This window comes from Microcaecilia unicolor, chromosome 9 (assembly GCF_901765095.1).
Source record: "Microcaecilia unicolor chromosome 9, aMicUni1.1, whole genome shotgun sequence".
NCBI classification, from domain to species: Eukaryota; Metazoa; Chordata; class Amphibia; order Gymnophiona; family Siphonopidae; genus Microcaecilia; species Microcaecilia unicolor.
This window is the reverse complement of record NC_044039.1, coordinates 1,498,711-1,513,877: the sequence shown is the minus strand read 5'-3', so window position 1 is coordinate 1,513,877 and position 15,167 is coordinate 1,498,711. Positions and strand designations below refer to the sequence as shown.

Here is a 15,167-nt window from a genome sequence, read left to right as displayed (position 1 = left end):
CAAAGGACAAATTTGCTACTTCAAGTGCAATTATGCACAAACCTTCCTAACTACCAGTTGAGTATCTCCCAAAAGTCAGAAATGCAAGCTTGATCACTTTCCAGCCTTTGCACCGTATGCAAGTTGATTTTGTTGTCTTTCCTTTTATCCACTGTTGTACCATGAGTTTCCGGTGCCCAAGGACCATTACTTCCATTTATTGCCTCCACCCAACACACAAAGGCCCCAAAGCTTGCAACTGCAAGGGTGTGTGGACCTTGGAGGAGCATGGGTGGGTCGAGGCATGCCTAGCACTTATGTGCATGGGTTACAGAATGCTTGCATGTAATGTTCTAGAATGACAATCATGCTGATCTAGAATTGCACTTAACATGGTGCCTAACTTTAGGGGACCTGTAGAGAATTCCCCCTTAGTGTTTACACAGTTCCCAGTGAATGATCTATACGAGCCTATGTAACCATGTGGCACCAGTGGGTTCTCTCTACATGGATGAACGTTTGCAATCATTTATACCACATTTCCTGCTTTAGAAATATTACATTCCCCTTCTTCTCTAAATAGTACATGAAAAATAACTTAGTTAAAGGGACTTTGAGTTCTAGTCTGTCATCTGCCTGAAAGCAGGATCTGTTGCCTGGCCTGTACCAGGTTCCTGAGACATTCCCATTCATCTATATAAAACGCTGATCTGCAGAGGGCTACAGAGCTCTTAAAAATCACATCGCATACAGATAGCACAGTTCGAAATGTAGGGGCAAGTATTTATACTTCATGGTCACCAGCTTAAGTTAAACATTAGGTCTGTATACTGAGTGCCAATATCCACTGAGGTGGCAGCATTGAATACACAGGTCATGTGGTGAATGTGCTGAATTATCCAGTTTGCTATGTAGCAGGCAAAATCTAAATGTATAACTTCTCTAGATAGTGATTGAATATCACCATGATCTGGGTAATTAGTAGGCATAATTGCCTTTGAATATTGATTGAAAAATAACATAAAACAAGACTGGGGTCATTCTCATTATCTGAGACCTACCACTCGTAAGCAGCGCAAACGCAGTGATCCATTTCTAACAAAGGTTGCACTGCTGCTTTCATCTGCCAATAAATTATCACTTTTATTTCACACTTATCCAGATGTACTTTATGGCTTGTTAGGGTCATTTTATCCCCCTTTGTCATTGGCACAGTGGACTAGCCCCGCATCATTAAGTGGCACACTTCCCCAGGTCAAAGGCCAAAGGAGTATTCTTGCAACTGGACCCTGTGGTGTCTTCATCCATGATGCATGCTTTTGTATGCTTCTTAGGTGTTGTAAGCAGTGATTTAATGCAGTTTCACCCAGTTAAACCTCCAGTGGCTGCACAGTTTATAGGCCATATTGTGCTGAATGTGATGTACAGACAAACATCAATAATGTGACCTTTAGTCAAACAAAAGCACATTTAGTTTCTAGAAACAGATATCATAAAACCTCCCTGGCAGTGTTGCTCTCATGCCACTGTGTCGCAGCTTTATCGCTCTGTCACTGTCATAGAGGATGGGGTTGGGCAGGGGCATGCAAGGTTGGGGAAAGGGGTATGCAGAGGTAGGAGGTGAAGCAGCACCCTGAGGCCATAATTAAAAGGGTCCCGTTCCAGCTCAGCATCCCTACCCCGGACAGGACATGACAATGTTGTGACATCATGTGCATTAGTCTTTTGGCATTTGCCTCGGCCAATAAAAAGCCTACTTGGAAGCATCTGTTCAATGTGAAGAAACACGGAAGCACAAGCGCAGGAAACTCACATGCAGGTCGCGTTAGATCCAGATGAAGCTGCATAAGGACAGGAGGGCTGGTGCTGTCCCAGAGCATAGGCCTGGGGCTGACAGTAGGAGGGGGGCTTGGGTAAGTTATTATGTTTTCTGGATGTATCTAGTGATACAGCCTAATACAAAGGAGACTGTGACATAAGAGCTGTTGTTTAGCTGAAGTGAAAAGAGGTGTACAAGAATTATGGGTGAGGGAAGGAGGTTTGAAAGAACGGGTGAAGGAAGGAGGTATACAGAGAAGGGTGGAGGAGGGAAGTGAAGAAATGTGACTGGACTGTGCAAGGTGGCAGCATGCAGACATGAGTTGGCGGACCATGCAGGAATGTGTGGAGGAGGGGTAGGGAAGAGGCTCTGCAGGGATGGCAGAAGGTGGCACAGAGAGATGCCTAGAAAGGGGCAGACAGGTATGAGCTGAAGAGCGCTGTGCTAGGAATGGATGGAGAGGGCAAACCTGTCACTTCCTTATCAGCACCTGCAAATATATGAGATAAGGTACACTTATGTTTGAAGAGCAATATTGCAGTACTTCTCCTTTTCCCATGTATTGCTTTACTGGCTGACAGTTATCCCAAGTATGAGATTAACTTTTATGTCTGAGCTGCAAGGAAATGACAGTTATGTGTAACAGCCTGATTGGGTCTGTGTACTGCGAATAATGGTTTCCCATTTCCTGTCTCTGTGCCTCCTAATTATCTCATAGCATAACTGGATGGACGTAGAGCTGTGGGGTAGAAGGTGAGGCAGAGAGAGTCTCTCGTTTTGGCAGGCCATGGAACCTGTGTTACGGGATGCAGGGTGCTAAGGACATGCTGCCCTGCAAATACATCCGGGCTGTTTCTCTTTTCTGTATGCAATGCTTCATTTTGCAGATGGTCAGGATTTCTTCTAACAGACCCGGGTGCCTTGTTTACTGACAGCTCTTGCCCTGCTGGAAATTTTCAAAATATCACTGTGCAACCATGTGACACAGGAACTGACATGGCATGTTCCGACTGTGCCTGGTAGAGAGACCAGTGCCATGAGCCCCTCAGAATGGGGATGGAAGAGAAGAGAAAACTCATCACTAATTACAGCTGTGCAGGGTCCACTGGAGAGTGGGGCGACTGGCTTTGTTGGACTGAATAGACTGACTGGCATATCGGATACATCAGTGTCTGAATTGAGCATTTTATCTTTCAATGTAAGCAGATTGCATCCTCTGGTAAAAGGAAAGTATTAACGATATTTTAGAATTCAAAGTACAAATATTTACATTTCCAGGAGACGTGAAGCCAGCAAGAGTCTGGGCTGCCACATGCAAAATTCATTCCAATAGGGGAGGTATAAAGAGGAAGAGTATTATGCTAAGAAACGGTGATTAGTTCCTCGCTATAATCTTCATTTGAATTATTTGGAATTGTTAAGGGCTTAACAGGCTGAAAGGATCCAGAAGTCAGAATTGTACCAAACATTTTGAGACTAAGATACAGGCTGCTCGCTATTTGTTGACTCGTAGGGTTGACACAATGACAGTATCCTAAAGAGATCCACCTCTTTTGCAGCTGTAACAGAAGATGATATGGAAAGATATTTATCTTGTTTATCATTTGGCTACTAGTCAGTTGGACCTTTGTCCTTCTTAGATTGTAAAATCTTTAAAAAACAAAAAAATGAGATGGTGAAAGATCTTTGTACACTGGTGAATGTGCCATTTGACCCGAATTCTTTATCTTTACAATTGAAAAATGCCCGATCTTGAGAAAAACTTGAATTTCAATCTGGATAAAGTTGCAAGTTATTGGCCAATATCAAATTTTTGAGCAGGCAATATTACTACAGTTGTGGGGATTTTTAGAAGATTATAGGGCCTGATTTTTTTTTTAAAAACTGAGCTCCTAAATTTGTACCCTATTTTCAGCCAAAACTTCATTTGCCTGGATATATGATTATAATTTATCAGCCTAGTGTTGAGCTCATAACCATTTGCCCCACACTAAATCTATCCCTGTTGCCACCTACTTCTAAATTTAAGGGTTTAGTGAAAATTTGAGTGTAGATTTATGAAGACAGTCCTATTAAATTTTCAAATAGGCTCACTTAGAAGCTTAACTCTCAAAAGGGCTCTTTTTTTTTAAGCTTAGTGTACGCTAAATGCTGTTTTATGCCTGTGGTCAGGTGACATTTAGTATACTAAGCTTTAGGAAAAGGAACCCAGAGTTATGAGCATAAATCCTTTGAATATTGGGCCAATAATATTTTGCATATTGGTTAGCAAGGCTTTAGGGCTTTCTGTGAAGCAGAATCTGTGTTAGTTTCACTGGTGGGTGAGGTGTTAGACTAACTGTTTGCAAGTTTAGACATTTCAGCAGCATTGGTACTAATAGTCATTACATTTTCAGGACACAGAAGTCTGTCTGGCACAGCTTATTACAAATAGGCTTAGAATAAATGCTGAGAAATCGGGGGAGGGGGGCTTATCCTATAAAGAGGCACATTTTCAAAGCACTTAGACTTTTGAAGTTGCATAGTGACCTATGGAACTTTGTAAATCTAAGTGCTTTGAAAATGAGCCCCTATATAGTCTCCATCAAGACCTTATGTCCAGAGTTTGGGGTTTACACTTGACAGTAAGTTCAATTTTCAGTTAATTGTGTTTACTGTGGTGAGAAAAAGCTTCTTTGCTCGAAAGCAAATTTGATCTGTCAACAAGGTTGTGGATATGTCTGGATATTCAGTGGCAGATCCTACTGTGTTCCATGTTTCCAAGTAAGGTGTCCTAGACCCATGTGTATTGTCTCAGCACCGAGACACCAGCAGGGTAGCAAGTGGGGTCCATGTATATACTCTGTGATTTGGCATTTCTGGCTCATCTCTCCTCCCCTCTCTATGCCTCTTTGTTTCTGCCTCTCTAGTGTTCTCTGTTTCACTTCTGTTTCTTCTTTTGTCCCGTTTCTGCTTGTTCTCCTTTCCCTGTCCTTCATCCCCTGCCTCTTCCTCTCTTGTGCACTTACCTCCATTCATCTTCATCTTCCCCTTCCTCATTATCTCCTTGGATGCGTTCCCCTACCCCAACCCTAGTCTAGGGTCTCCTCCATCACCTGCTATCCCTGGTCCTCTTTCTCTCATCTCCCCCTCCCCCCCCCCCAAAAAAAGGAATCCCTTGGTCATCTTTTTCCATTTCTGTCATCCTTCTTTCCCTCTCATCATTTATTTATTTATTTATTTATTATATTTGTATCCCGCACTTTCCCACTAAAAGCAGGCTCAATGCGGCTTACATAGTAATAGGTAACACAGAATTTTGTTATGTAAAGTAAGAAATTAAGTATAACATAATAATAGGATGCATAATAATAGGATGGATAGGTAGGTAGAGACAGATGATAGAGAGAGGAAGGTAAGGTGGGAGATAGAGTCTGGGTCAATGTCGTTTTCTCTTCAGTATATGTAAGGTAGATGGGTTCAAGAGATTAATCTGGGTCTTTTGTGTAGGCTTGTTTGAATAGATGGGTTTTTAGTGCTTTTCTAAATGGTAGGTGGTCATGGATTGCTCGGATAGGTCTAGGGAGAGCGTTCCATAGACGGCTGCCCAGGAAGGAGAAATTGGATCCATAATAAGTTTTGTATTTGAGACCTTTAGAACTGGGGTAGTGCAGGTTGAGGTACTTTCGTGAGGATACAGGCATGTTTCTAGCTGGAAGGTCGACCAGATTTATCATATAGTTCGGAGATTCTCCATGTATTATCTTGTGGATTAAAGTCTGGGCTTTGAAATTGATACGTTCTTTGATTGGAAGGCAGTGCAGTCTTGAACGGAGAGGAGTTGCACTCTCAAAACGTGATCATCTCTTCCTCTTCATCATTGTCCACTACATCCCAGACCTTCTCTCTCAGTGAGGTTCCCTTTTCCCTTGCTTTTTTCTTGCTTATATATTTCTTTCTCCTTTTCTCAACCCCAGCTTTTGCTTTCTCTGTAATTGCTTTTTTTCACCCAACACAAAGTCCCCAGTCACCATGTCCCATCGAATCTTTTATTCCCTCCACTTCTTATCCTGCCTCCAAGAGCTTCTCTCTTCATCTCCACCCCTCTCCATACCCCAGCCCATTGCTTGAAACCCTGCTCATCATGTTCCATATTTCCAGTTTCTCTCTTCTCTTCACTGCTGCAGAAGGTGTAGCAGGGTTGCAAGTGATGGGTGAGGCTATAGAGGAGGTGATGAGTGAAAGAGCTTTCTGGAAGACACAGCAGGAAGGGAGAATGGGGACCCCAGACAATTCAAAACAGTTGCATCACAGACCTCATACTGGAAATGTTGGGCCAGTCCCAGAGAGCTACCAAGCTTGAAGAGAGGCTCAGCCGTCTGTGTAATTTACTAGCCTGTGACTTCGTCTGGATGTACACAGCAGATCTAAGTATACTTTTCAGTGCATTTGTTTTTCTGTCTACTGCAGGGGTTCTCAATCCAGACCATGAGATAGATTTGCATGCCCCACCTCCATGGTATGCAAATTTATCTCATGCATATTCATTGTAGGTATCCTGAAAACCTGACTGGCTAGGTGTGTCCTGAGGACTGGGTTGAAGACCCCTGGTCTAGTATGATGTGGTTTGCTACGGCAGTGTTGAATTAGTGTATTTGAGTAGGTGGTTTTTACACAGGGAAGTGAATTATCAGCAGATGAAAGCAGAGTCCCCACCGGCCCACCAACACCATCAATTCTTTCTTCTGGACTTGCTGGAAACATTCTTGCTTCTCACTGTCCTGTTCCACAGCCAAAACAAGGATGCTCCAAACAAGAAAATTATACAGCTGATGTTAGGTGGGTGAGTTCTAATCTCTGCTCTGGTTACTTGGTTCTTACCGGAGTCTTGGTTGAGCAGATGATGCAGTGAAACATTCACTGGTCAGGGGTGAAACCCCTCCATGGATAGTATTCTCTGGAGTCTGAACCTACTGAATTGGCAAGATAACATTTTTATCACACTCTTTCTAAGGAACCCTGGGCCATGAAGTCAAAACAAGCAAAATCCCACCTGGTACTTCCAATAAAACATAGTAACATAGTAAATGATGGCAGATAAAGACCTGTACGGTCCATCCAGTCTGCCCAACAAGATAAACTCATTTTACATGGTATGTGATACTTTATACCCAAGTTTGATTTGTCCTTGCCTTTCTCAGGGCACAGACCGCAGAAGTCTGCCCAGCACTGTTCTTGTACTAAGTTCTGAAGCTAACATCGAAGGCCCTTAAAATTTACACTCCAGCCCATCCCTATCTATTAAGTCACGATCAGGGCATAGAACGTAGAAGTCTGCCCAGCTCCCATTTTGTTTCCAATTACCGGTGTCGCCACCCAATGTCTGCTAAGATTCCATAGATCCATTCCTTCTAAACAGGATTCCTTTGTGTTGATCCCACACATGTTTGAATTCCATTACCGTTTTCATCTCTACCACCTCCTGCAGGAGGGCATTCCACATGTCCACCACGCTCTCTGTGAAAAAATACTTCCTGACATTAGTCCTGAGTCTGCCCCCCTTCAACCTCAATTCATGTCCTCTAGTTCTACTGCCTTCCCGTCTCCAGAAAAGGTTTGTTTGCGGATTAATACCTTTCAAATATTTGAACGTCTGTATCATATCACCCCTGTTTCTCCTTTCCTCCAAGATATACATGTTCAGGTCAGCAAGCCTCTCCTCGTACGGTTTGCAAACGCAAATCCCATACCATTTTCATAGCTTTTCTTTGCACTGCTTCCAGTCTTTTTACATCTTTAGCAAGATACGGCCTCCAAAACTGAACACAATACTCCAAGTGGGGCCTCACCAACTACTTGTAGAGGGGCATCAACACCTCCTTTCTTCTGCTGGTTATGCCCCCTTTCTACGCAGCCTAGCATCCTTCTGGCCATGGCTGTCGCCTGTTTGTTCACAGAAGCAGAAAAATATTTACAAAATCCAGTTCTGCAGGTAGTCAGAGCAGAGATAATTCTGTACCAGCAGTTTCCAAGGACATATTTACTTTTACTAATGACATCCACTTTTGATATTTATGCCATTGGATGAAGCGTCTCTTATCACCTAATTAAACCAGGGGTTCTCAATCCAGCCCTTGGAGGACACCTAGCCAGTCAGGTTTTCAGCTTGGAGAAAAGATGATTGAGGGGGGGATACGGCAGAGATCTATACAAATTATTATGAATGAGCTGGAATAGGTTGATAGGAAACAGCAGTTCATTGCTTCAAATAGTGACTAGAGCCAGGAGGCATAATATGTAATTGACTAATAGAGTAAAACAATTTCCATAAAGTATTTTTTCAATGCATACATAATTATACAATAGAATTTCACTAACATAGCCACATTTAAATTTCTAGAGGACAGCTCCAGCCACACTGTATCCAAACAGTTTGCTCCATCTTCTGTTTCTGGGGGTGAGGAACCTACCTATGTTTTGTTTATTTATTTATTTATTCATTAATCAACCAATTGCCTTTCTCAGACAGCTTAAAAATTCTGGGAGTTACAATCGACCGAAATCTCACACAGCAAAAAAAAATGTTCTACTCAATGTGGAAACTTAAAAGAATCAAACCTTTCTTCCCAAGGGAAGTATTCCGCAGCCTAGTACAATCAATGGTGGTAAGCCATCTAGACTACTGCAATGCCATTTATGCTGGATGTAAAGAACAAATCATTAAGAAGCTTCAAACTGCTCAAAATACAGCAGCCAGGCTCATATTTGGGGAAGCGAAATACGAAAGCGCCAAACCCCTAAGAGAGAAACTACACTGGCTCCCACTAAAAGAATGAATTGCGTTCAAAGTTTGCACCCTGGTCCACAAAATGGTTCACGGGGAAGCCCCGACCTATATGTCAGACCTTATAGACTTGCCTACCAGGAATGCAAAGAGATCAGCACGCACATTCCTCAATCTCCAGTACCCTAACTGCAAAGGACTAAAATATAAATCCACATACGCGACCAGTTTCTCATACATCTGCACGCAGCTATGGAACGCACTACCGAAGGCCATAAAAATAACGCAAGACCTAACTATCTTCCGAAGGCTACTGAAAACAGATCTGTTCAAGAAGGCAGACCATAAACACCCATCTTAAACACCAAAAAATAAGACTTTACACGACATAGACATAATTGAAATCTTATCACTTGACTGATCAACCTCCTTACCACTAATGAATAAGCATAACCACTTCAATCTCTATGTCGAATATGGTCTCTCCATAGTCGATGACCTAAAGAATGTTACAACCCAATTTCGTACTCAGGAACGTTCATGTATTACCATAATTTATTCTTCCTTCACATATATATGCACATGATATATATCTATACCATGATCTGTTAACGTATGTTATGTTACATGTATGTTACTATGTATGTATGCAACTTAACACATTACCATTTGTAATTCTGTTTCCCGGAAATGACAACCGCCATTACGGCAAATGTAAACCACATTGAGCCTGCAAATTGTTGGGAAAATGTGAGATACAAATGCTACAAATAAATAAAATAAATAAAATTTACCAAAGGCTATGCTGAACAAGTATAATTTGATATAAACAATTTACACTGCGTTAACAGCATAATAATAGTAAAATGATCAAATGTTATCATAAAGTACAATAAATGAGGTAAACTTGGAGAAAGGTAAATTAAATCCCAGTAATAGCAATGGCATTGATACAGTATGAAAACAGCACAGTGGATCATTCATATAACAGAAGTGTGACAAATGTCAACAGAATACAAATGATACCATAAAAAACAGCATGAAAAAAACATTCAAATAACAGACATGATATGATGTCAGCATAATACCAATGAAACACCTAATAAGCAACACATTAGAACATTAAAATACCATAGATATGATGTATGTACATTACAAATAAACATGTTAACAAGCAGTCAAGAAGGCAAGTACAGTTCAGGCACATAAGACACATAACCAAGATGGATAGTAGACAGTTACAAAGGAAATGAACTGATTATATGTACAGTTGAATAAGTTATGAGGAACTGGTCTTGGTGTGCAGATGCAGAGTGAGTGGATAGTCAGTCACTACATGCATTAAAGTCTTGGGAGAAGAACATGACTGGGATTTCCCATTAGGATCTGTTGGGTGCTTCCTAGTGGTCTGGCCTAGCCTCTGTTGGAGACTCAATGGATCGTTGCTCTGACCCAGTGTAGTACGTCTTATGTTCTTAACTTATCATTTCTCTTGTAGTCATTGGGGACCAGTGTCGCTGTTGATATTGCTGTTATGGGAGAAGCTCATGGACTTATTACAGACCTCCTTGCCGATCCCTCACTGCCCACGAATGTATGCACGACCTTGAGGGCAGTAAGCAACCTACTGAGCACACAGTTAACCTTCCAGCCTATCCACAAGCCTAGGATAAATCAACTGGGGTCCTTTAATGAGAAATACGCCTGCTCGGACTCAGAGGAATGCCCAGAGAGAGGAGAAAAGATGACCATTCCCAAGGTACATTTTATTTTTATCTAGTAAATGTTCCATTCCTCTGATGTAGGTAGTGCTCTTATCCAACGAAAGGAGACTTTCTGTTCCCTGGGTAGGTACAGTGGTTGCACATGGGAAAGGTGGGTGCTGGAAGGAGCTAAGTGGAAGGAAGACTTTATCTTTCTTTGGGCAGGAAGCAGAGGAGAAGGATACCTAGCGGCACTCTCCTTATATGGAAAGCAGGGAGTGAGGAAGAAATCTCGCTTCCACGGAGACATTTTTCAAATAATAAGAAGGGAGAGAGGGAATGAAATGAGCTGTGCACGAGAGACAACATAGCTTTTTTAATTTGAAAGGTGATGATGTTTTTTTCTTAGAGGCAACTTAGCCGGTTAGTGATAGGAAATCCTTCTGTAGGTGCACCAAGTCTAGCTGGTCAAGTTTTCACTTGCTAGATTTTTCAACCGAAAATCTAGGTTGTTAGATTCAGCTAAAAATTAGCCAGTTTATCTTCCTTAAACCACTTAGAAACACTGGGTCTGGTTGTTGATGGTATAGCCTTGTGAATCTGGTAAAAGATTAACACATTAAGCAACCAGAGACCCTGTGGCTTTGATGCCTCTTACTTTATACACTGAACACACAGAGAGAAATTAGTTCTTTATTCCGTAACTTGAATCATCGTCTTGACAATTTTCAAAAGAAGCAATCTGGGTATAGTCCTTAATTTCACAAATATATCCACATCCTCAACAGAGGATGTTATAGGGAAAAGTAACTGAAAGTAATCCATATAATAATGATATTAATAATAATAATAATAATTTGATTAGTTGATAACATTTAAATCCCAAAATAGAGTAAAATCCCCTATTACAGTTTGTTATATAGAAAAAAAGTCATAGTATAAATTAGTAATTACTCTTTCCAGCTTTGTAAGCAGCCTGGTGATGATCTAGATATTTATTAATTATTATCTATGTGAAAAATGTATATCCCATTCTATCCAATGATCTAGGCAAGTAACAATCAAACATATGTGGAGGGGCATTTTCAATATCATGTCTAAATCTGATTTTGAACGTTTTGTTGAGGAGTGTGGTAGCCGTGTTAGTCCACTCTTAAGGTTATCAATAGAAATCAAACAAAATAAAACATGGAAAAGAAAATGATACCTTTTTTATTGGACATAACTTAATACATTTCCTGATTAGCTTTCGAAGGTTGCCCTTCTTCGTCAGATCGGAAAACCATACAAGAACGTAAGACCTTTGAAGTCAGAATGATTGAATATTTTAACACCCAACAGAAAGGACTTAACAAGGATCTGGGGTTCCTAGCCCATTATAAACCATAAAGCTGTATGTCTCTGTTAATCACCCCACCCCTCACCTATCCACACCCATCCTGTTAGAATATCAATGATATGCTTTGATGTCCCCATGCACACCTCCGACCCACCCCCCCCTCCTCCCACCCTGTCAGACTGTCATAGTAATGCTTGAATGTTTTCACTTATATACACTGTCAGCTAGCACATTTGCTTATTTCCGATCTGACGAAGAAGGGCAACCTTCGAAAGCTAATCAAGAAATGTATTAAGTTATGTCCAATAAAAAAGGTATCATTTTCTTTTCCATTTTTTATTTTGTTTGATTTCTATTGAGAACGTTTTGTTGAAAGCATCCAAAAATCAAGTGGCGAACATAGCGATTTTTGAACCAGAAAACGTCTTATCTTTTTCTTTTGAAAACGGCTATTTGCTGGATGTTTTTGTGTTCAGTGCGTCTATCTTTTTGGACAATTTTTTTTTTATGTCCAAGGGGAAAATGCACAAAAACAAGCCATTGGGATGTCTGGGTGACCAACAAGCATTCTTAGTAGACTGACCCACAGACATTCCAGCAGAGCAGTGGGGCACTCTAGGGGGCAATGCAGTGAACTTCAGGTACATATCTCACTGTTACCTCCTTATATTGTATGGTCAGTCCTCCAAAACCCATCAAAAACCTACTGTACTCAACTTTTGCATAGAAAAACGTCTTAAAAATGGGTTTTGAAAATAGTGATTTGGATGTTTTGGCAAAAAAAAGCATCCATCTGCCACCTTGTGCTGCTTTTTGGATATTTTTCTGTTTAAAAAATGAGCCCCATAATCTCATAAGACATTAACATAACATTGAAATGAAACTAAACAACAAACAGCACATACTTTAGCGATATGAATCCAGTGGGTGAATACCATGAGGATGTGGAGGAACAGCTGTTAGAGCCACAGTCTGAGAACCAGGGATGCCAGGGTTCAAATCCCGCTACCCAGTTCTTGTGATCTTTGGTAAGTCACTTAACCCACCAATGCCTCAGAAACAAACATAAACTGTGAGCCCTCCGTGGACAGAGAAATAACTTCTGCACGTGAATGTGAATCACCTTGAGCGGCCACTGAGGACTGATCTATTTCCAAATACAGCTTAAAGAAAAACAGAATTAAACAGACTCCACATTACCATTTACTTGTCATTCCTTCCGGCAATAGCTTGCTGAGACAGTCCAGATTTCAACTCTTGACTTAAAATATTGTGCAGTAAATGATATGTTGCATCTTTCTGAGTAACAAGGGAATATCCATTGGTGCTGATCTCTTCCTTCCCTCTCTCCTCAGCGCCTCAGGAGAAGTCTTCCCCCAGGCCTCTTACGACGAGTTTCATCCACATGGACAACTACTACATCGGCCACAGGTTTACCCACACTGGAGCCGGCACCTGTACGGAGAGACCGGAGTGGCAGCCTCAGACCTCATGAAGCTCCTTCCCCAGGGTGAGCCAGAATCGCTGTCTGATGTGGCCCTGAGCTAAGCCCTTGTGGCTCTTGACACTTGCCTTAACAGGGATCAAAATTCTAAAGTGAGAATGCAGAGAACCATCGGGTAAATTTGCACAACTGTCTATAACATCTGCCCTTCCAAACTCCTCTCAGTACCAAGTAAGCACTGAGAAAAGTGTCTGGAGATGCAGAGAAGTCATTGGAAGTCAGGGAGAAGCAAGATACACAAATCCTCTGGATAACAAAAAGAGGAAGAGCTGCATAGGAAGAGGTTTTCCTGCAGGGAGAATAGTGACAGAGCACATAGATTTGTTATTTTTCAAATGCTTTCAAATTAAACTCTGGAATTTGTTGCCAGAGAATGTAGTAAAAGGAGGTAACGCTGAGATGTGTACCTGAAGTCCACTTAACACTGTGTAGCTGAAGGTTTCTTACAGGCTTCCTGCGTTCAGGGCCGTGCCTAGGGTCTCCGGCGTCCCCCTGCAGTTGGCGCCTCCGGCGCCCCCCCCCCCCCCCGTTGGCGCCGCGCCACCACCACCCCCCCATTGGCACCGCGCCGCTCCCCCCTGAAAACGATCGCTACACTGCCCGCCCTCTTCTCCCCAGATCCTTTTCCTTTTTTTTTTTTGTTTAAATTTACCTGTGTCCGGCGGCGTAGCGTCAGTGAGAAGGAGGCGGCGCTCCCCCGCCCCGATGTGTCTACTAGTCTTCTTCCCTTCGCTAGGGAAGACTAGTAGACACGTCGGGGTGGGGGAGCACTGCTTCCTTCTCACTGACGCTATGCCGCCGGACAGAGGTAAATTTAAACAAAAAAAAAAGGAAAAGGATCTGGGGAGAAGAGGGCAAGGTAAGCATGGTGCGGCGGGGCACCCCCCAGAGGATGGCGCCCTCCTGCCATGCTTACCTCGCTTACCGTGTTGGCACGGCCCTGGGTGCGTTCGTCTGCCTCCAGGCAGGAGCCCTGTCTATGCTTCAGAAAAACACATTCTCTGCTGCTATGAGTTTGGCGCTTTTAGCAGGGTTTCATGCCTCCCCCAGAATAATTATTTATGTTCATAGAAAAGTTCTCTGCCTTTTATTTTTTATAAATACATTACTGGTTATTTTACCTCCATGCAGTAAAATGATATAAGTACGTAAGAACATAAGCGTTGCCATACTGGGACAGACCAAAGGTCCATCAAGCCCAGTATCCTGTTTCCAACAGTGGCCAATCCAGGTCAGAAGTACCTGGCAGAAACCCAAAGAGTAGCAACATTCCATGTAGAACCCGAAAGAGCAGCAAGATTCTGGAATCCTAAAGAGTAACAAGATTCCATGTAGAACCCCAATGAGAAGCAACATTCAATGTAGAACCCCAAAGAACAGCAAGATTCTGGAATCCTAAAGAGTAACAAGATTCCACGTAGAACCCCCAAGAGAAGCAACATTCAATGTAGAACCCCAAAGAATAGCAAGATTCTGGAATCCTAAAGAGTAACAAGATTCCACGTAGAACCCCCAAGAGAAGCAACATTCAATGTAGAACCCCAAAGAACAGCAAGATTCTGGAATGCTAAAGAGTAACAAGATTCCATGTAGAACCCCAAACAGTAGCAACATTCCATGCAGAACCCCAAAGAACAGCAAGATTCTGGAATCCTAAAGAGTAACAAGATTCCATGTAGAACCCCAAAGAGCAGCAAGATTCCATTCAGAATCCCAAGTACATAAGTGCCATACTGGGACAGACCGAATTCCATCAAGCCCAGAATCCTGTTTCCAACAGTGGCCAATCCAGGTCACAAGTACCTGGAAGAAACCTCAAAGAATAACAAGATTCTGGAATCCCAGAGTAGCAACATTCCATGTAGAACCCCAGAGAGTAGCAAGATTCCATTCAGAATCCCAAGTACATAAGTGCCATACTGGGACAGACCGAATTCCATCAAGCCCAGAATCCTGTTTCCAACAGTGGCCAATCCAGGTCACAAGTACCTGGCAAGATTCCAATACAGTACAGTACATTTGATGCTGCTTATCCTAGAAATAAGCATGGGTCAGAAGAT

General features: G+C 42.2%; 1 protein-coding gene across 5 annotated transcripts in view; it reads left to right on the top strand.

The window, feature by feature from the left end:
* PDE3A (phosphodiesterase 3A) overlaps nt 1-15,167 on the top strand; it is a 225,789-nt gene that overhangs the window by 181,454 nt on the left and 29,168 nt on the right. For all 5 annotated transcript variants that reach the window (XM_030214233.1, XM_030214235.1, XM_030214232.1 and 2 more), the window contains 2 exons: nt 10,060-10,320; nt 12,959-13,113. In XM_030214233.1, the coding sequence (XP_030070093.1) occupies nt 10,060-10,320; nt 12,959-13,113 (416 nt within the window). The remainder of the gene's footprint in view (nt 1-10,059; nt 10,321-12,958; nt 13,114-15,167) is intronic.